At 33.6% G+C, this 22,558-nt stretch overlaps 1 protein-coding gene across 1 annotated transcript in view; it reads right to left on the reverse strand.

Moving 5' to 3' along the window:
- The window catches only part of TNKS (tankyrase), a 191,699-nt gene that overhangs the window by 54,830 nt on the left and 114,311 nt on the right, over positions 1-22,558 (reverse strand). The window contains exons 6-11 of the mRNA XM_019750527.2: positions 12,312-12,406; positions 10,885-10,951; positions 10,404-10,590; positions 4,249-4,370; positions 1,798-1,889; positions 1,627-1,705 (exon numbers count right to left, since the gene is read on the reverse strand). Of these exons, the coding sequence (XP_019606086.2) occupies positions 1,627-1,705; positions 1,798-1,889; positions 4,249-4,370; positions 10,404-10,590; positions 10,885-10,951; positions 12,312-12,406 (642 nt within the window). The remainder of the gene's footprint in view (positions 1-1,626; positions 1,706-1,797; positions 1,890-4,248; positions 4,371-10,403; positions 10,591-10,884; positions 10,952-12,311; positions 12,407-22,558) is intronic.

Here is a 22,558-nt window from a genome sequence, read left to right on the forward strand (position 1 = left end):
GCTCATTTGTTAATTATAACCAATCAGTGCTATACTAATATAAGTATATGTAAAACTTATACAAAAAGAGAAATTACAAAGGATGGGAAAGAGATTAAACAATTAAAATTTTAAAAATATTTTAATTACTAATGATACAATTACTTTTGGCTCAATTAAAAAAAACCCTGAAAAATCTTATAAAGAACTGTGATGTAGATTTGAGGATCTGATTCTAAGTTCATTTTCAATAGTTGGTCTCACTGGCTAAAAAGATTTCACACAGATATGTAGAGCCACTGGAAAAAGTGCATTATTAGCAATGCCTACTAAATCACATTGCTTATTTTTAATGTAATTTACTAATTATGCTAAAGTTTAAGTTTAAATTCTGGTAGTAAGGTTATGTCTTTCTTAATGTTCTTGAAAACTTAAGAGGAGGTGCTGCATAAAATGTTTTTGATAGCTTAAAAAACCACCTACACACAAATTAAGAAAGACTTTTAAAACAGGTCAGAAAATTCTGTTTTCAAGTTTTTTAATTATGTGGATCTGGGTGATATACCTCCACCATTTTTTGGCAACAAAATAAAAAAATAGACATTTTCTAATAATCTACTTTTAAAATGTCATCTTCATTTTTAAAAGTTTCTTTAAAAAAAACCAGTTACTTTCTTATTCACTCTAAAATATGTAACTTTTACCTTTAAAATTCTGATTATTTTGTTTAAAAAAGTACCTACATACAAGTAATAGTCATTTGTCAACAAAGAACTATCAGCAAATTTTGAACTCTTATTTTCATTAAAAAAAAAAAGCACAACTAAGTATGACAATTCCTGAAAATACTAATTCATGAAAGAGCCAGATAACCTCTTTATACTATAAGATTGTCATGATCATTCCCTCTGCTTATCAACAATGATATTTACAAAGGTTCAGCTGTTTAGGATAATGTTCATAAATCTACTCATGTGGACACATGTAAAGTGCAGTATGTCACAACATGCTGAAAGTGAACAGCCGAGTGCGTGTGTCACTGTCAGTCCCTCCATATTCAAACTCCATTCTTCCTCAGGAAACACTTCAGACTCAGGCTGACACAGGGACCTGATGAGGTGCCAGCATCAATCTGAGTAGTAAATGTTAATAGATCTTAATTTCTTTTTTCTTAAATGAATATTACTATTTTCACAAATTAAAATTCCTTACTGTTGAGGTTATTTGAGAAAATTATTATAATTACCAGTTTGAAGGAATACAGATGTTATTTAAAATAAGTAGTGATATTTTGATTATCATGTAAATTATTTTCTGATAACCCATCACTGATGTTGACTATCAAAATATATCCATTCCAGTATTAATGTAAAATAATGTAAAGGTAAAATGTATTTCAAATGACAAGACTGTAGCTACATTTTATTGCTTTACAGAAGAACATCAGTAAAGTACAATAAAACACAGGTAATTATTAGTAATAAGATTTAAACCAGCTTTAAAGGAGAACTGATGAATTCAAATACATGCCAACAGTTCTTTATAAAATTACTTTTCTCTTTGATTTTCCTGAAGAAATTAACAGTCTTCAGAGCAGCTCGCTACTCCGTGCCAAGTCCGGCACTCGCTTCCAGGAGTGTGCCTTACCTTTGCTCCGTGCTTATGCAGAACTTCCATGACATCATTGTGAGCTCTTTCTGCTGCAACGTGCAGAGGAGTCATGAAACTATAGAGAGGAGGAAAGGAAAAGGTAATTTCCTAACGTTTATTACATTTTCCCTTTAAGAATTAAACAACTCCTTCTATAATTATACTTACTCTTTGTTTTTTTCATTAACATTTGCTCCTTTTCTAAGTAACAATTCTGTCACTTGTTTTCGTTTGGGATGCAGGGAGGCCACAGCACAATGCTGTAAAGTAAATAAAAATAAGTTAAAATAAACTATTTAAAGTAGATTTCTGAATTAAATAGCATATGCTTACTATTTAGGACATTGTTATTTCAAAATACACATATATTTTACATTCTGGAACTGACCAAAATTTCTCCTAACTATGCTGGAAATACAAAACATAAGCCTTTATTTCAGAGCAAGACAAAAACCATGCTCTAACTTAAGCATTAAATGAGACTTTTTTTTCTTTTTCTTTAGCCAATAAACAACTACCTAGTATATATTTATTTGAAGGTATCAGAATACTGCCTCTCCAAAGCTACAAAAATCTGTAACTCGATTACTCACTTCTTCATTAGACTGTCAGCCACCTAAATCATATTTCTTAAACTCTTCCACAGAGATACTCCTAGCACTACAGAAGAAAAAGCCTATATGCCTAGTGAGAGGCAACAGACCTCAAGGAGCTTAACGGGAGAAGTATTCAGAAATTTTATGTTTTATCCTGTTAACGAGGTGTGATAAAAAAATATAGTGAATATTTAAATTAAAAACAATTTATTATAGTAAAAGATACAGTGCCATTAACCCCCCCTCAAAATACTCCCCTCACTTCGAACACACTTATGCTATTGTTCTTGCCTCTTTCTGAAGGAGTTCTGGAAGTCCTCTTATGTGAGTGTCTTTAGTTGCCCTGTCGTGGCTGCCTCGATGTCCTGAATCACTTCAAAACATTTACCGTTGTTGGTCATTTTGACTTTAGGAAAGAGCCAGAAGTCACATGGTGCCAGATCTGGTGAATAAAGTGGATGAGGACACACCGTAATGTTTTTATTTGACAGAAGTTGCCATACCAGAAGCAACGCGTGACACGGAGCCTTTCTGTTGTGATCAAACCATACGGTGAATGCTGCTGCCGAGTCCCATCCAACGGAAAGGCAGGGAGCTTCAATACAGGAAGTGGTGCATCAGACCTTAGTAACTGTGTGTGACAAGTTTCAACTTGTTCAGTGAAGTCAGTCGGGTGTGAGCCACGGTTGAGAGAAGATGTGTTTTAAAGTGTGCCGTAAATCATCCTCCACCATGACAATGCTCCATTGTCACACATTGCTTCTGGTAAAGGGCAAGTTCTGTCAAATAAAAACATTACGGTGTGTCGTCATCTACCTTATTCACTGGATTTGGCACCATGCGACTTCTGGCTCTTCCCCAAAGTCAAAATGATTCAGAAGATCAAGGCAGCCACGACAGTGCAACTAAAGACACTCACAAAAGACTTCCAGAACTGCTTTAGAAACTGGTAAGAATGGTGGGATGTGTTCAAAGCAAGGGGGAGTGCTTTGAGGGGGTTTAATGGCAATGTGTCTTATACTGTAATACATTTTTTTATTTAAACATTCACCTTATTGTTTGATAACACCTCATGTATACCTTTTGTATTGAACTTCATTTTATATGAACATTTGTATTAAAATTTAAAAAGTAAAACACTATTTACCAATGAATAAAATGAATGCTCCAAAAATGCAGGTCAAGTTTATTCTGGGCTTTGAGTATCTCCTGGCATAATGCTGTGTAGCTTGAATGTATTTGAACCCTTTTGAGAGCCATATATTTAAGTGCACATACAGTTGGTCCATTTCAGTTTGGTAATTCTTTTAATATTGTTTTCAGTACGTATTGACTACAGTTTGATTTTTTTGTGCCAGATATATGAGAGTGTTAACTGAAGCATATTTAGAGGTTTGTGATATAGATATTACAAACATTTAAATTCTGAATTCAGGAGTAATCTAACCAGCTCTACCTGAAACTTAATGTGATCAATGACAATGAAAATAAACTAATTTTTCTGAAAATACATTAGAAGGAAAAACAGGAATAGTTTTAAAGACAGTTTGTACAGTCTGGAACAAAAAATTCATAATCTTAGCCATTTTTCTATAATGAATGTAATAATCCATTGACTACAATTGCTCAAAAGGATGACGCAAGTATCTTTGGAAATACTTTAATCTTCTATAGCAAACAAATACAGTACTTATTTAGCAACCCCAAGAAAAAAAATTCTATAGCGAAAATCACATTTTGTACTTCATGAAAGCATTGGCTATAAAGGTAGATTTGTTATAATACGGCTGGGTAAAGACAAAAGTAAAAATAATTCCCAAATCAAGATTGAGTAAAGTATTTTCTCACCCATGAAAGCAATAACCTACTGAACTAAATGTAAAGATCAATACAACCAACATTAAAATGCCAATTCCTGGCACTTCAGATACTAAAGTTACTTAAGGTTTCTGAAATGAAAATCCTATTCTGTGCTCACACTACTATTACAGACCCAGGGAACAGGTTAACAGTGAAATCTTACCAGTGCAGTTTCATGCGACTGTGGTTGTTTGAAATTAATTATTTCCAAGGCAAGTGTTTTTTTAACTTTGGCTAGGTCAGCTTCTCTGGCTGCTTGTAGTAAAGAATGACCTTTAAATTCATCTGTTAATGAAATAATGGTTGAGATAAAAAGGATTTAAAAATCTATAAAAATCATTAGAATAATTATAAAGTAGGAAAATTATTAATTTTAAATTGTCCTATATTTTAGCCACAGAAGGGCGATATGATGATAAAGGTGCAAAGGAAGAGGGTGTAGGTTAATGAAAAATTTTGAAATCTGTATGCTCTGAAATAAGATTGTTTTATACGCTTAGAGTTCATAAAGATACACATACAAAGATACTTATTCCGGCAAAGTTTTAAAACAAGCAACTTAATTGTCCACCAAATGAAAACCAGTTAAAAAATTTGTGAACACGTGTACACTGGAATACTTAATAGCTCTTAAAAGAAGATAGATCTACATATACCACAGGAAAGTATGTATTATTAAATGAAAATTCAAGTAGCAGAAGAGGAAAGATAGGTTGACTCAATTGTTTGCCACTGTTATTACTACTATTGCCACCACAACTAAATGTAAGTAATGGTATAAAAAAGACATTTTAGAGAAATAGTCACCAAAATATTAATAATGATTATGTCTTCCCACAGAGTAAGAAAGAACTGAATTCTGGGGGAAGTGCCAGAATTTGAAATATTTTCAAAGACAATATTTTATTCATTATTTGTATACGAGTGAAACATTTTTAAATGGCTTTTCTAAATTAATTGCATAAATAAAAATCCAATTTTCATTTATTAAAAACACATAGTCTTATTTTCTATTTTACAAGTTTGGTTAATATGACAACTTATTAACAAAAAAGCTGAACACTGTCTTAAAAAGAAGCAAATGATGTGTGACCTAATATATTACGTCACAATTCCAGGCCCTCTCACGTTCAGGCCTTTGTATCTGCCTGGTACTGAATTTTTTTCTCTTTTCTTTTCTCTCCTCTCCTTTGAGGGCCCATCTCACTTTCCTCTTTCCCTCAAAAGACACAGAGAGAAAATCTATTGAAAGGGAGAAGATATTTTTAAATGATATATTCAATAAGGAGTTAATATCCAAAACATAAAGAACTCATACAATTGAATATTCAAAAAACAATCCAATTAAAAAATGGAAGCGGACCTAAACAGGCATTTCTCCAAAGAAGATATACAGATAGCCAACAGACATACAAAAAGGTGTTCAACATCACTCATCATCAGGAAAATGCAAATCAAATTCGAATGGCTGTTATGAAAAAAATCAACAAATAACAAGCACTGACAAGGCTGTGGAGAAAAGGGAACCCTCGTGCACTGTTGGTGGGACTGTAAATTGGTGCTGCCACTACGAAACAGTATACAGGTTCCTCAAAATATTAAAAATAGAACCACCATACAATCCAGTAATTCTACTTCTTGGTATTTATCCAAGGAAAACAAAAACACGAGTTCGAATAAATATATGTACCCCTTGAAAGTGCATTGTTACTGTGAGGTTGATTACATTTTGGCTTCTGGCTTTAATTTGAACTACATTCTTGTGTACCTGACAGTCACAGATGTGGTGGTGGCAAAATTTCTAGAATGTTATAAAAAACAAAACAAAACAAAAAAACCTGACAGTCACAGAGTGGTGGTGGCAAAATTTCTAGAATGTTATAAAAAACAAAACAAAACAAAAAAACCAAAAAACCCCACCCACACCCACGTGCCTTTTCAAAACCAACTAAACTTCTGTAAAGCATCTCTGGTTCTTTCAGGTTTGTGTTATACGGAGCAATGTAGGTGATGTCATAGTACTTTATATTTTTACTTATAATGACAACTACCAATTCTTTTTCACTTAAATTAGGTTGAGAAATTTCATTTATTGGCAACTGAAGTACCATTTTCAATTGGGAAAATTCATTTATATCTCTGGTAAACTTTATTTTGATGAAAAATTGCAGTAGTATTTTATCACCAGATGTAAAAAAGATGAGCATCATTTAAAAATTAATGTATTTAAAATACAGAGGAAAACACTTATATAATATATATCAGGCTTTGTTTTGAATGAATCTTTCCCCCCTGATCCTTAACGTAAAGATCTTGTGCTATAACTTTTAAGGCTATACAAATAAGAGTGCTAAACTGTGGACTTAAAAGTAGGTGTGTAAATATTTTTAATCAGTGTTAGTTGGAAAATAAAACCTAACAACTATATTAAAAATATATGCACTCCTATGTTCATTGCTGTATTATTTACAATAGCTGAGATACAGAAGCAAACTGGGTATCCAACGATAGATTAATGGATAAAGATGTGAAGATGTGACACACACACACACACACACACACAGAGGATATTACTCAGCCATAAAAAGGAAATTTTCACATTTGCGACAATATAAATGGATCTAGAGGGTATTTTACTAAGTAAAATAAGTGAGATAGAGAAAGACAAATACCGTATGATTTCACTTATATGTGGAATCTAAAAAAGCAAATCAAATGAACAAATGAAACAACATAGAAACAGACTCACAGATACAGAAAACAAAGTGATAATTGCCAGTGGGGAGAGGGGTGGGAGAATGGATGAAAAATGTGAATGGAAAAAAGAGACACAAAAAAAAAAAAAAAAAAGAAAAGAAAAAAGAGACACAAACTTCCAGTTATAAAATAAGTAAGTCATGGGGATGTAAAGCACAGCATAGGGAAAACAGTCAATAATATCATGATAACTTTGTATGGTGATAGATGGCCACTAGACTTACAGTGGTGATCACATCGTAAGGTATATAAATGTTTAATCACTATGTTGTACACCTGAACTACTATAATATTGTATGTCAACGATACTTCAATTTAAAAAAGACCAGAAAGACACACACAGACACACTTGCCTTATTAACTACTACTCATCATTCAAGGTCTCAGTTTACATACACTGGATACGCCTTTCAGACATTTCCCATTGTTGGGTTATGATTCCATTTTATGAAATCCACTGCATTTGCAGTTAGCTTTATATCATAGGACATATTACACTGTCTTATTTGCTATGGTAGTCTTATCACCTAGTACAGTAGTACAGTGCTCGATATATATATATATATATCAATAAGGTACTCAATAAGTATTTGTACGAATGATGAATATTTATAAAATAAGTGATGGTGGGTTCAGGGAAAAACATTTTTCTATAACCTTTTGTTTAGTGGTATATTACCATTGCTAAATTCCTCATACTATAGGACTTTGAAACTTTAGAAACCCAAAATCAAGGTTAAATAAAATTAAAGTAAACCAGTATTTTCAAATAACAAAATTATAGATTTTCATTGAATGATAAACTATCACATGTAAGGAGCAGGATCCTGACAACTGCAATAGAAGGTGACGTAATGAAAACCGATTTCAAGCAAAAAGCATGGTTTTGCTTTTAGCTCCTCCACCAGTCTAGAGAAATTTAAAGTGAATTCAAATTATACTGGCTTTTTTTCCTAATGCCAAATATTCCATGAATATCAAAATGATATATGCAATTCTACCTTTGCAATTACTCCTTTAAGATCAGACAAGGTGGCTCAGAAGAAAACTAAACAGGCAAATTTATGAAAAGCATAAACAATAAGACTGCAATACTAAAGAATGATGATGCACTAATGCAATTAAACAGCGTATTTTGTTAAGTAGCAAAAAGTAAAATATTCCTTATCTTTGTTCTTTAGAAAAATAGCATATTTCTGCCCAAACTGACATTCAAATTCAAAATATTTTATTGACAAATACTCAAGAATAAAGGAGCTCAGAGAATGAAAAAACCTCTCAACTGCATAATTGTCCTTCTAAATGTGAAGGTTACATCAAGGCTTGTTTTTAAAACCTCAAGGAAGTTAAATAATTAAAAAGGTGGTAAACCTTCAAATTATTCACTTACCCTGAAAATTTAGTTTTTACAGAATGCCTTAAAAGTTTCTCTTTCTAGATGCATTTTGAAATGAGAATGAAAGCTACTTTCAGTATTTTCAGCTCTAATATGTGCAGAACCTAAGCTACCTTGTTCATTTGGCTTCATGAAAACAACAAATTAAAAAACAGACAAGAAAAAGCACAAAAAAATATGTGTGATGAAAATGCTGTAATCGTGGGTGTCATTAAAATATTGTTTTTGTTTCCTACATAATGTTCTTCAAGAGAATTCTGTAATTGTAAATGCCTAGTATAAAGCAGTGGACATGATGGTGACAACTGCAGTTAGAGAAGTTCAAACTTTGTTAAATCCTTTTCTTCAGATAATTCATTGGTAGAATCTTACTTAATAAAATAAAGGAGATACTGAAAAGTTCAAAAAGTGCTCTAAATCAGGGAATTTCTTCCTTTACAAAGCTATACAAATTTAGGTTAAATCTTAATGTTTACAGAATCAGACCAGTGAGATATAAAATCATAATACCCATAATCTGCAAAATGATTGAAAGGAAAAAATTGTCACATGGTGACATGGGGATAAAGCTGAGCCCAGGGTATCAACTAACAGAAGGAAATGAGAAAAACATATTAAAAAAATAAGTTTTGAGTTAAGTTAAATTCAATTCAATAAACTTGCTGAACACATACACAATGTAGATCGGGGGTAGGCAGATATATAGGCCCAAACACAAATACCATCCACACATTTTATAACAAGGCATTGTACAGGTTCTAAGAACACAAAATAATAAAACTAAAGGTCTTTCTAAGAATTTAAATCTCACTGGGAAGCTAGAACATATACACAGAAAAATGAACTATATAATGCAAGATAACATATGGCCAGAGTCATCGCAGTGGGAGAGAAAATAAATGCACTTCTACAAGGATTCATTGCTAAGATATCTGCCTAGTTATAATCTGGTTTGTGCAGGCTTGTAATCTAGTAGATGTCATCTATTCCAGTACCAAAATAAGTTAAAATTTCCACTTAAACAAGATCAATATTGCAAGGAACACTTTCCTGTTTTAACACAGACTAGTTTAAAATCTTTTTAAACTTAAAACATGTTAGCATCCATCATTTTGACTATGCCTTATTTCGAGTTATCATTTAAAGATTTTCTCAGGTGTTTAAAGCTAGTTACCTGATTCTTAGAATCCTACAAGAGAGAATACCCGTAAGACCAGTTAAAAATTAGGTAGGTAACACCCAGTTTAATTAACCTGGCCACATATAGAATTAAATATATGCCCACATATAGAATTAAATATATCTCAATATTTGATATGACAAGTAAATGTAATGTGGTATCCAGAGTAAGAGCCTGGAAAAGAAAAAGAACTTTAGGTAAAAATAAAGGAAATCTGAGTAGAGTTTGGCCTTTAGTTAATAATGTGTCAATGCTGGCTCGTTAATTGTGACAAATGTACTATACTAATAAAGATGTTAATAATGGGGAAACTGGGGGTGGGGTACATGAGAACTCTACTATTTTTGTAACTTTTCTATAAATCTAAAACAAAAAATTTATTTAAAACTACATATATATGTAATATGTATCAGATTTGAGAAGATTACTTCTACCAAATCATAAAAATGATCTTATGCAAATTTGGGCAAATGATTTCACTTGGGCTGTAACACACAAAAGAAATAAAACACGACTGTGCACGCTTGCAGAGCTTGGGAAACAATGAGTGCTCAATAATGCTAGATATCTATTATTACCAATAGCACAGGAATACAAGCTCTATAAACTCAGAGATTTTTTTCTGGGTTCTACACTGCTGCATTTCCAGTGCATGGTACATAGTAGGTATTCAATAAATAGTTATTGATTGACTCATCTGCATTAGTCTTGGGGGGGAAAAGGGAGTCTTCCCCTCGGAATTAGAGTTAGGCTTGAGTAAACATAAAATAGTGTATGAATATAAGATTCCTGTGGAATCATTAAGAAAAGTATATGATCAGAAATGAGAATTATCAACTAGTACATGTATAAGAATGGAAGGATAGTATCCAAGTTAGACAAAACACCTAAATCTAACACCTAAACAAAACACCTAAAATCTAACCAAAAATGAGATACTCTAATTTGCAACAAACAATACTGACTTTAGGATATAAATACATACAAGTCAATCTCTCCCGGAGCTCCGGCGTTGGAGCCATATCCACAGCACTTTTGCCGTGGCAATTGACTAACGTCGGATCGGCGCCATGGCTGAGTAACAGGGAGCAGACTTCTACGCGATTCTTGGAAGCAGCCTCATGGAGTGGCGTAAACTGCCAGAGATCCATAGCATTCACACAGGCTCCATGCTGAATCGAGAAAAAAAGTTTTAGATCAGGAATCATTTTGCTGAATCAGATAAAACTCAGACTTATTTAACTGTGAATTTCAGTTATAATTCTCTGAAATATCAATAAGTGTTTAAATTAATTTCAGCTTTTAAAAACAGTTTAAAAAAGTAGAATTTTAAAAAAATTTTGACAATGGTAATACTAAAAAAATTATTTTATTTTCTTAAAAATGTTATTTGCCAAAAAACAAATGAAAACTCATGACACATTAATAAAACGCAAATGAAATTCAGTATTTTTAATTTCTCTTACCTTTAGTAGCAGTTCTGTGACTTCATAATGTCCATATGAACATGCATTATGAAGAGGCACAAGTCCACTAAATGAAAAAAGGTAAATTAAAATATTAAAATTTCAAATAATTTATATCTATCCAAGCAACAAAAATCTAATAAATCCCAATAATTATATTAAAATATTTTAAAGCACCTTAATAATGATAAAAATACCAATTAGAAAAGCATTTAGGCAAAAGGACAAAGGACATGTACTGACAATTGCATGCTTTCTACATCAAGTATTTACAGAAAAATGTTGATAAGAGAATTGAAATATTCCTACCATTTTGTTTCACTTTCAAGGTAATTTCCAGCATAAGAATTAAATATCCAAACTATGATAACTTGCATTTCAAAGTATCATAGACCCCCTTTTTGTGGTGCACTTCTCTCGATGATTCACCTATTGTACACTCATCTGTCTCTCAGACATGCACAAGGAGACAGAGATGTCCAAGACATCAGGCATTTGTACCCCTATACTACTGGGACCCCATTCACATATGGCACAAAACCTGGCGCAGGCAAGAGAGAAACAGAGCACGGAAAGAGCAGATTTGAAATGGATGGATTCCCCTTCTGATAATTATCTCAAGTACTGAGTTCATTCTTCATTTCTAAGTTCCCTGACATGGGCACAGTGAAAGACACCCCCTCCAGGGCTTCTCTTCTTTACGCTGCCAGTAAGAGGAGTATAATACGAATCTACTTTACCTGGATAGGAAGGACAATGACCTTTTAGATCTTAAGGTGAGATAATGAGAAATGTTAGCCCATCACATAGGAAAGCAGACCTGATTCATATGTCCCTAGAGACTAGATAGGAAACTGGTACAAGTTTTCCAAAATATACCGATTCATACGTAAATGACGATACTGCTTTTTTGGTTCTCACAGCCTTACTTCCGTATCAACCTTCATTGGGACCTTTTAGGTTTTCCGAGTTCAGATGTCCAGGATGTCATCAGGAAAAAAATGAAATTAGAATACTATATACTAATGATTTTGGTTTATTAATATGAGATGGTCCTTTCATACCAGAGGAGTATGATAGTTATATTACTATCAGAATTTTCAATTTGTTTTATCTGTCTTTCTGAAATGTAACTTGAGTTGAAAACTAATAATTGCAATGAGAAAAACAAAGTTTAACTTCAAATAACGGAATTGCAATAAAATTAACCTAATTTAGAAAATTATTATGAGACACATCCTTCATAAGTAGGAATCTGAAAATAAAGTCAAACTAAAGTTACAAATATTCTTAAAATGCTACACAACCGGTAAAGAAATGGAATATATGACTTTGTCTAGTGCTCAACAACTTTAGCGTCCGATGTTGAAAACAAAGCACAAGAATCATGAGCAAAACCATTAAAGGAAAGAAACCGATACACTTACCCTTTGTCTTTTGCATGAACGTCAGCACCATGCTGAAGAAGCAGCTGAACTATCCGAACTCTGTTGTAGCCCGCGGCCAGATGTAAAGGAGTAGACTAGGAAACAGAAAGAAAAACACATCCCTCTCTTCAGTTAAGTAATTCTTGCTTTGCCATTTAATCTGTATTTATATAGATTTAAACACAATGAATGTTAACATACACAAAAATTACTGAGTCGACGTGCCAAAAATTCCTATTTTCTAATTGGATGAGAAACAACTCACTTACCCCAGGAGTAAATTCTAACTTCAGTGCCATCCACCTATTTCTCCTACTTGTTTCTCGAGGCTTTCAGTAATCAAGCCCTGCCCTAATATCTCTACATTATTTCTTACTTCTTTTCAACATGAACCGCTCTCCCTGCTCTGAGAAGACATGTCAAGCCTCACAATCCTCGTAACTGGAAACATTCTTCCTTATTCTGCTTAAATCCTGTCCACCTTTCAGGTTCTAAATTTTCAATCCTAATTCCATCATAAAGACCTAAGAGTCAAGCTCTCAAAATTTCTCTTTAATAGGAAAAGTTGAAAAGCCTCTCTAAAGAACTATTTGAGAAACTTTAGTGGAAACAGAAAGGACAATGTACCATATTCACTCCATGTGGCTGCCTGCGATGGGTCAAAACTAAGTTGCCACGTTGGATGCAATGAAATATGCCAAAATAGTATTTAATTCTTCTATTTTACGTACCACACATGCAGGATAAACACATGAGAAAAATATAGTTTCTTCCCAACTAATTTCTGCCACATTTTAATCTGAACTAATTTTTAAAAGGTTCTCTGCTCAAATTTAATATAGTAATCAAAATAATCAAACTTCTCACCTTTTTCAAAAAAATAAAAAATAACATTATTTTAATTAAAAGTTTCTATATAACCATAAAAATTTTCCCACTTTTTCCCAGTTATTGAAAGTTTAAATACTGTAACAGCTTTTCACACAGGGTCTAATAATACTTTCATGTACTGTCATTTTTCCTATCTTCTATTTGGGCCTTGGGATTTAATAAGATTTTCAATTTATTTTCTTTACATACTACTTGCAAATGTCAAGATTCAAAAGAACTAACTACTATATTACGTGTTACTGCTTTCAAGGCACTCCATACATTTTATATATTCTGACAGTCTCTAAATTTAGGAAATATTTTGAGCAATACACAGCTAATAAGGAGGAGACCATGTAGATTATAAGAGAGTCCTGAATAGGGAGTCAGGAAACCTGATTATATTCCTGGATCTTATGAAACTGTGAAAGTCATATTACCTATATACCTCCGCTTCTTCCTGTGTAAGAGATAAAAATCACCCATCGTAGCTATCTCAAAAATGTGTGAAAAATAAAGTTTTCTCCCATATAAAAACAATTTTAAAATGTGAAATGCCATATAAAACTAGACGATTAAAATTTCTGTATCATCAAACAACATGCTCACCCAGCTTTCTGCTTTTAGACACATGTCAAATGTGATTGCAAATGATACCTCCAGGGTGTATCAAGTTATTTTCAGGACTGTTTTCCCCCTTCCTTTAATATTTTAAAGATGTCATTTCACTGTCTTCTGGCTTGCATTGTTTCAGACTAGAAATCTCTCAACATCCTAATCTTTACTCCTTTGTAATATGTAAGAGGTTTTTCCTCTGGATACTTTAGTACTTTCTCTTTATCGGTGGCTTTAAGCAATTTGATTGTGATGTACCTTGGTATAGTTAATTTTTTCTGTTTCCCTCCCTTTTTCCCTCCCTTTCTTCCCCCTCCCACCCAAAGCTTCTTGAACTTGCTATTTATTGCTTTCACCAAATTTGGAAAACTTTCAGCTATTATTTCTTCAAATACTTTTTCTTCCTTCTCTCCCACTATTCTCTCCTTCAGGGTCTCCAATTATACACAGATCAGGTTGCTTTCAAAGCTTGCTTTTAAACTTTATTAAGCAGGATGAAAGCAGCCTTTGGTTTAGGACTAATTTTCCTTTTTTAGTGAAGGAAAATTATCCTTCTGAGTAATTTATGGTATCTAATGAATTATGAGATTTTTCCACTCTGGCTGGTGGCAACAAAAATTATTACAGACTGTGAGTTGCTAGGATTGCTACCTGTAATCTTTTTTGGGTGGTTCTTTTATGAGCCTCAGACAGTTTCCTCATACCCTTATTAATCAGTACTCAGCTGAAGACAGTACAGGGACCCTTTGCAGATGTCCGGAGCTCTCTTTTCTGTGTAGCTCTCCCTTCCTTGGTTCTCCATCCTGCTAACTCTTGCCCCTTCAAAGTCTCAATTCCATCTTCTCAACTCAAGGAGACCACTGGGTTTCTCCTTGTTTCCCCTCCCTGAGTTATTACTTTCTAGGCAGTAAGCTTGGGCAATTACACAGCTCAGCTTATTTAACTCCTATCTCTCAGAGATCACTGCCATATACTGCCTGATGCCCAATTTCTGAAAACGATTGTTTCATATATTTTGTCTATTTTTTAAAAAAATTATTACTGTTTCAGAAAAAAAGTAAAACTAGTTCCTGTTACTCCATCTTGGATCATTTTCAGGACTGAATTGGACTTTACACTGCAGTTGGGAAGCTTCCTCCACAGACAATGATGGCTTTGGATGACTGTTTAGTCAGTGAGCTCTTTTAAAGGATACAGATGACATTTAATATTATATGTGAAAAAAATGACATAGTCTTTGCTTAATGCACAAAAAGATTTTCCTTTTTCATACAAATATTTTTAAAAATTTTTATTTGTATGTTAATTCAATAATAATTTTTATTTCTTTTCTTGAAAATGAACAAAGTCCCTAAATGAATGAATACATACACACACACACACACACACACACACACACACACACACAGAGTGTATTTAGGACAAAACCTAAAAAATATCTAGTTTCTGGATTTTTAAAAATCATTTTGAGACTAAAAATTATTTATGCTTTGAAAATGATAATACATTTAGTTTTTAAACTGCTGAAATTTAAGTAAACAAATTAAAAGGCTTTGTAACTGACAAGTTAGAAGGTGACAGGAGGCCTGAAATAAAGCAACTATGAAAAAAGGGAGTTAAGGAGTGTCAAAAACTGTTAGGAAGCAGAATTGATAGAATCTAATAATTGATTGATGTAGGTAGTAAGGACTATAGCAGTTTCAGTTTGGAAATATTAGGGACAGATGAAAGAAAGGAAGGAAATAAGGGAGGGAAGAAGAAAGGGGAGAGGAGCAGAGCCCAGAGGGAAAGAACCGGAGGTCTGGGTTTATTGAATTTGAAGTACCTATCTGACCAGAATTCAGGAGAGGTGAAGGCTGAACACAAATTTCGTCATCACTAGTGTCCATTTAAAATACTGTAGCATCTGCCATGTATCTGACACCATGTTAAGTGCTAGGGATAGCATGGCAAACAAGAAAGGCTCTATAATTTGCCCTTACGGGTTTTCTTATTCCTTAAAAACATGAAGTCCCTAAATGGAATACATATAATTTTTTATTCAGAAGGACAAAAGATGAGAAAACAAAAGTCTAGTTTCTGAGCAGTCAACTAGAGAAAGGAGACAAGTAAAATTCAATGTGGCAAATACTGTAGTAAGGAAGCTGAAGATGCCATGGGAGCTCGAGGACGCACACCTAAACCACTCTACAGGTAAGAAGGGAGTGGGTCAGGGAAGAGTCTCAGAACTGTTTCCTGAGGGGAACTTAAGGATAAACAGAAATCACTGAGGCAAAAAGATGGGGAACTTGATTGCAAGTAGCGTGGAGAGCATGCCCAGTGGACATGGTATAATTGAGGAACTGAAAAAAAAAAAAATTCAGTGGCTAAGTGTAGTATGTGAGATGGGGGAAGATTCTTAACAACAACAGGAAACCCCCGAAGAACTTTAAGCAGAAAATTATTTAAGACTGGGGTTTTGGAAAGATCACTCTAGTTACTCCATAGGAGGGCAAACCCAATTACAGGAAGCTGCGAATAGAGGACTGATGGACTACTCTAGGAGAGAGTAACTGATGGTGTCAGTGAGCAGAATTGGTAACAGCACCCAAGTAGAGGCATCTTAGCAGTCTGAGCTGTGGGAGCGGATGAATTCACAGGGAGAGTGAGTGCAGAACAAGATGGATGGGATTTTCTAAGTAGTCATTGTAATGTGGATGCTAATTATGCAAACTAGTATCACTAGAAGGCACATAAAAATCTGTAAAATGCATGCAATAAATTTGAGGAAATGGTAGAAAGCAAAAAAAAAAAAAAGGTACAAATTGAGAACAAAGGACGATTTAAACAAGATTACACTACTAAAAGTCCAGAAATTTCTCCTCTAGAAAAAAATTTACAACTAAACTTTATGTACCAAATGATATCTTCTGATGCAAAGCAATTAAAATCACGTGGCCAAGATTAAATTTAGTGAATAGTTACCACATAGTCCCAACTTTATACCCCAAGTGCCAAATGGCAAAGCAGTGATAAAAGGAATTTTCTAAATGCTAGGATAATTAACAGAGTGTAACTTCAGTTTTAAAAAAACAAAGCAGACCCATTTGTAAAATACTCACATGTTATTTCACAATTTTGTGGTTGTAAACACAAGAATCACAGAATCAAACATTTAAGACACTATACAGAGGACAGCAATCACCCCAGTTTGTATACCTCAGATTTATTCTTAAAACAGATTCTTTTGTTGGGAATATTTTAAAACTCAAACATGTACAGCGATAAAGTGTGGAACTGAAAATACAAAAACTCTACTTAAAAATTTAAATATTATTCTGCTATAAGAGAAATGTTATTAATATTTTCATACTGTAAAATGTTTACAGAAAAAACAATCCTTATTTAAAGAAATCCCATAATTCAAAGTTTTCTTCTTGGAACCAGTCCATAAAAAAACAAAACAAACAAAAAACCCCCATCTTTTATAATCTAGATTTGCAGCACAGTATAAACCATGTAAGGCAGTTTTAACTTTCTTACACACATGCATAGCTAAAATACGACAATTGACAACCCTGTGATGAAACTGTGGATGCAACTTTAACATAAGTCCAAGCAACATGATATAGGAAATGAGTAAAGGCTTTTAAGTCTTGGGTTTGCATTCTTGCTTTGCAAAATGTATTAAAGTATGTGGTTTTCAGCTAATTTCTTCCTGTTTCTGAGCCTTGGCTTCCAATGCCTATAACATGAGAATTGTAATTCCTACAATACAGGCTATTTTATGGATTAAAGACAACTATATAAAGCACCTAAGAGAGTAGTACCACATAGAGAAAGCTCAACAAATGATAGTTATTACTTGTTATTGCCTTATTAAGTATTTTACACACTTAGAAGTTCTTAATGGCCATTTATCAGTCCTCACCTTACTTCACCTATCAGCATTATTTGACATAGCTGATCACTTCTTCCTTCTTGAAACGTGTCTCCCCTTGGTATCTAGGACAGCTTGATACCTACCTCACTGGTCACGCCGTGGTCTTCTTTTCTGGTTTTTCCTCATTTTCTTGACATTGGTGCACTCCAGGAATGTGTCTTTAGACCTCTTTTCTTCATTATCTATACTCATTCCTTTGATGAGCTCATGCAGTCCTGTTGTTTTAAATAACATTCATACACTGACAACTTCTCAATTATGTCTCCAGCTCAGTCTTCTTGGCTGAACTTCAGACTCTCAGAATCTAACTTCCTACCTGACATCACCGTACGGATACACAGAAGACATTTTACGGTTAGCACGTCCAAAATGAACTCCTCCTATTTCCCCCAAAACCTATTCTGCAGAATTCCCTATTGCTGTTAATGGCAACTCCATCCTTGTAGTTAACCAGGTCAAAAACTTTGAGTCTTTTTTGATGCCCATCTTTCTCTCACACTCTCTGCTCACTGCATCAGACTCTTTATGTTGGCCATCTCTAAATTATCTCCAGAATCCAATCACTTCTCATCACATCTACTGTCACCATCCTGGCCTAAGCCACTATCCTCTCTCAGATGGTTGGTTGCAACAGCCTTCAATTTGGCCTCCTTGCTTCCAGCATGATCTTCTTGGAATCTACACAACACAGCAGCAGAGTGGCTCTGTTAAAAAGTATGTTAAATACATGAGTTCTTTGTGCAAAATCTTCCAATGGCTCTTCATCTCACTCTAAGTAAAAACTAAAGTCTTTATAATGGTCTACACTGTAGTAAACAACCTCTCCCATCACTACCCTCCAACTTTCTGCCCTCATTTTTTACTCTGCTCCCCTTGGTTCATTCCACATAGCTCAATTGCCATTAACTATTAATTAGCTAAAACCACTGGGAATTAGACTGTACTAATCAATGAACTATCTTCTGAAAAAATTAAAGGCCTACCAGTAACAAAATATTTTCCCATTTTAATTTCACGTATGACTTCTTAACAAATCCAAACAATGGAAGACAAAATATTCTTGTGGACAAAATTTTTAATTGTCAAAATTAAAAAATCTTATGGACACGCAATGCAGTTGTCAGCTTTGGAAGATCTAGGTATTACTATGTGCCTAGAATACAAAAATTTAATTTCTAAGATTTTTTTTTTCCACTGAGGAAAGAAATCATAGGAACTATTTTTCAAGATTTAAATATATTATTACATATTCAATCCCAAGGGAATTTTAGCATTTACATTTTAACACATATTGCTATCGCACAAATGACTGCTGGGTATAGAGGAAAGGGTTCTGTGATCTGATAGTGCTGAGAAAGCTTTTGAAGTTAATTACCATATAGACAGAATATCCCAACCTCTATAACACTTTTCATTTAAGAAGTGTAAAATGTTTTTAAAATTCTTACTTTCTTAAGACTATTATTATTATTATATTTTTATAAAGTACAGAGTTTGGGGTATTCCTTAAACAAGATTTTAAAATAAGATTCCAAAATACCAAAATGATTATCTCCTTTTCTCTTGTTCTGTCTTTAGACAATACTTTTGTAATAAAAATTTTAAAAAGATTGCCAAAGACTGGTCCTAAAACTATTCACCACAGTCTTTTACTAATACTTGTCACAAAATAATGCATTTATTTATTTATGTGTATGTCTCCTCTAATCCACTGTGACCTCACTGAGAATGGAGAACATATCTTGATTTTGTTTCATAGGTACTTAACATAGCACCTCATATATAGTAGGGTATTAAAAAAATGAATGTTATTGGCAGCTTTTGATTTATATTACCAAAGAGAACAGAGGACACGAATGATCCAGCTGGGTGAATTTGGTTTTAAATTTGTGTGAAAGATTTATACGTATATTTCAACACGGGCCTGTGTGATGTTTGATGCATTCCGTAGAAAAGAACAAAACCACAACTGTGAAGCCAAGGTGTGTCATTAGAAAACTGCCTACCTTATGATGGATGGCGTATTTTGGTTTTCTTTAAAATGAATGCTTAGTTTGACCTAGATCAAATCCTCTGGGGTTTTCCAGACTAGGGTGACCAAGTCATACTGGTTTGCCTAGGACTTTCCTGGTCCCAGGAAACCCATGCAAACCATGGAGTGGTTTGTCATCTTACTCTAGACAGACTTAATGCGGAATAAGTTTGTTGGATTCTGGAGTAGTGTTAAGTCAGAAAATTGTGCGTGTCTGTGTGTATGACCATGTGCAAGGCTACACATGCATTCTGAATAAGGCAAGACATTATTACTTTACCAAATTAGGAGAAGAATACCAGTAAGAGTTGGCTCAAGAGCTAACCAAAGGTACTATACTTCTTTCTTCAAAAGACTCAAGCGTAGTCTCAATTTCATACAAGCTCAACAATATAACATACTATTCAAATTCTTCCTCCTGACACTTGCTCTACAGTTACAATTACAAATGGTTTCATAAGATAAAACTTAATGATCTTTTCAGTAGTTGAACACTCATGTACCACCCAGATTCAACAATCATTAATTATTAAGACAAGCTTCTGCTATCCCTTGTATCTTTTATTTTCCCAACTCAAGTATTCTGAAGCAAATTCAAGACACTAATGTTTCACCCCTACTTACTTCTGTAGGTGCTTCTAAAAACAATAGGCATTCTCTTTCAAAATCTCAGTGTTATAATTAGATCTAACAAAATAGTGGTAAATCCTTGGTTATCACCTAATGTCCACGTCAACATTCAAATTTCTTGATTGTCTCAAAACCTTTAAAGTGGGTTTGCTTGTCAGGACCAAAACACTTGGATACTGTGCCTTTCAGTCTTCCCACATCTCGAACAGTCTTCATGTCCCCCTCTTTATTCACAATATTGTCTTGTTGAAGAAACTCTGCTAGTTGTTGCCTTTCTTGTGTTTAACTTGTCCCTATATTGTCTGTATTTTACGTAAATTGGAAGTTAATTTTCCTCTTGAAATGAAACTTTTTTGGCGAGAATATTTCATAGATTGCATTTCCTACAGGTGACACATTGTATCTGGATGGTCTACTTTTAGTAATAAGACTAAAGGTACCACCAGTTCTGCAACTACTACCTCTCTAAACTTGTGAATCCTAGATATCATCTTTGTAATTTTCTTAACTTTCTGCCAATTTTTAATAAAAAATATATAAACATACACAAAATCATTACACAAAATATTCTAACACTTATATCCACTTTTGTGGATATAAAAACATGCTTTTTTCAGAACAGTTTCAAAAACGAGGTATTATATATGTATTTTTTCAATTTTAATTGGTCTCAATATCAATTACTTTACATTTACTCATTATTTCCTAGCCCATAAAATTCTCTTTTAAATTATAAAAATAATATATTCCCTGTAGAATAATATAAAGTAAAATGTTCTCTCTATTTCTCCCTCTAGCCCAACAACCCCCTTTCCCAAAGGTAATCGTTGTTTATAGTTGTACATGTATCATCTGAGATACTTTTCTATGTATATGAATGTTTTCCTGAGTTCTTTCTGCTGTTGTTTTTGTCACAGATGGATATTATATTCTTTTGCAATTTGCTTTTTTCCCTCTTAACATATTAGTACATATAGGTCTATCTTATTCTTTGTATAGTATTTCCATTGTATAACTATACTGTAATTACTTACCCGTTGCCTATAAATGGACATTTAGTTTGTTTCATCTGTCTTCTGGCTGTCTTAACAGAACGCATCTCTTTCAAACTTATTTGGTTAAGATAGATCAGTGTTTCCCTTCTCCACATAAAGTACTTTACCTGCTATTAATACAAAATTCCTAGGAAAATATAATAACCACATAATCAGAGCTTATTAAAGTTCTTTCAGGCACAGAGACATGATTTATCTGCTTATTAGGTACAGCTAAGAAGTTCTTTGAGACACTGATACCTAAATCAGAATCAAAACAAATTAAAAGCTAAAGAATCAATATGGGCATGAGTCCACGGAAATAACTACGGTATTTTGCCATGTGTAATGCACACTTTTTTGCCCAAAATTTGTGAAGGAAAAATAAGGGTGCACATTATACATGCGTAGTATTAATTCCATTTCCCTGAAAGTTTGGGCCAAAATGTGCATGTGCATTATACACGGGAACACATTATACACACCAAATACGGTATATCTCCTCTCTGCTGCCTGTATTTTGAAGGGATATTTTAAGTCGTACCATAATGAAGATTAGAGGATCCTTGAAGCTTCTCAACTCAACTCTCAGGCTATTATAAAGAGAAGTTAAAAGAGAAACTATCTGAAGAATGAAAACTGATGAAACAAAGTACAAATACAATTTAAAAAAGATATTTTATTCACACATTTCTTACAAACTATGTCTCCTTTAACTTGTTTTTTCTATAGATTACACATTACTAGATCCTCTCATAATAATGTTTTCTTTCCCATTATGAGTCCTTTCCTCTGGTCCTGGGCCTCTTGGTCGACTGTTCTCTAAAGCACAGAGCCTAGAGCTAACCACACATAACCACTGCCATGGTCTCATCTCTGGACTTTGTTAGGATTATTCATTAATAGGCATGATACTACTCCTATAACCTAAGAGTGTTTAATGCATTCATGTTTTTAAGTCACAATCTTTGTAATGGGGGTAGTTGGGTGATAAAAGTACTTGGCTTCCTCACATAGTTATTTTCAGACTAAAATGAAATAGAAGACACAAAGTATTGCAAAGTATTTGAGTGAAAATAATAGCAAAATCTGCTGGGTACTTTCTATGTACCAAGTACTGTTTAAAGTGCATTATATGTATGCA

This window comes from Rhinolophus sinicus, linkage group LG04, assembly GCF_036562045.2.
Source record: "Rhinolophus sinicus isolate RSC01 linkage group LG04, ASM3656204v1, whole genome shotgun sequence".
NCBI classification, from domain to species: domain Eukaryota; kingdom Metazoa; phylum Chordata; class Mammalia; order Chiroptera; family Rhinolophidae; genus Rhinolophus; species Rhinolophus sinicus.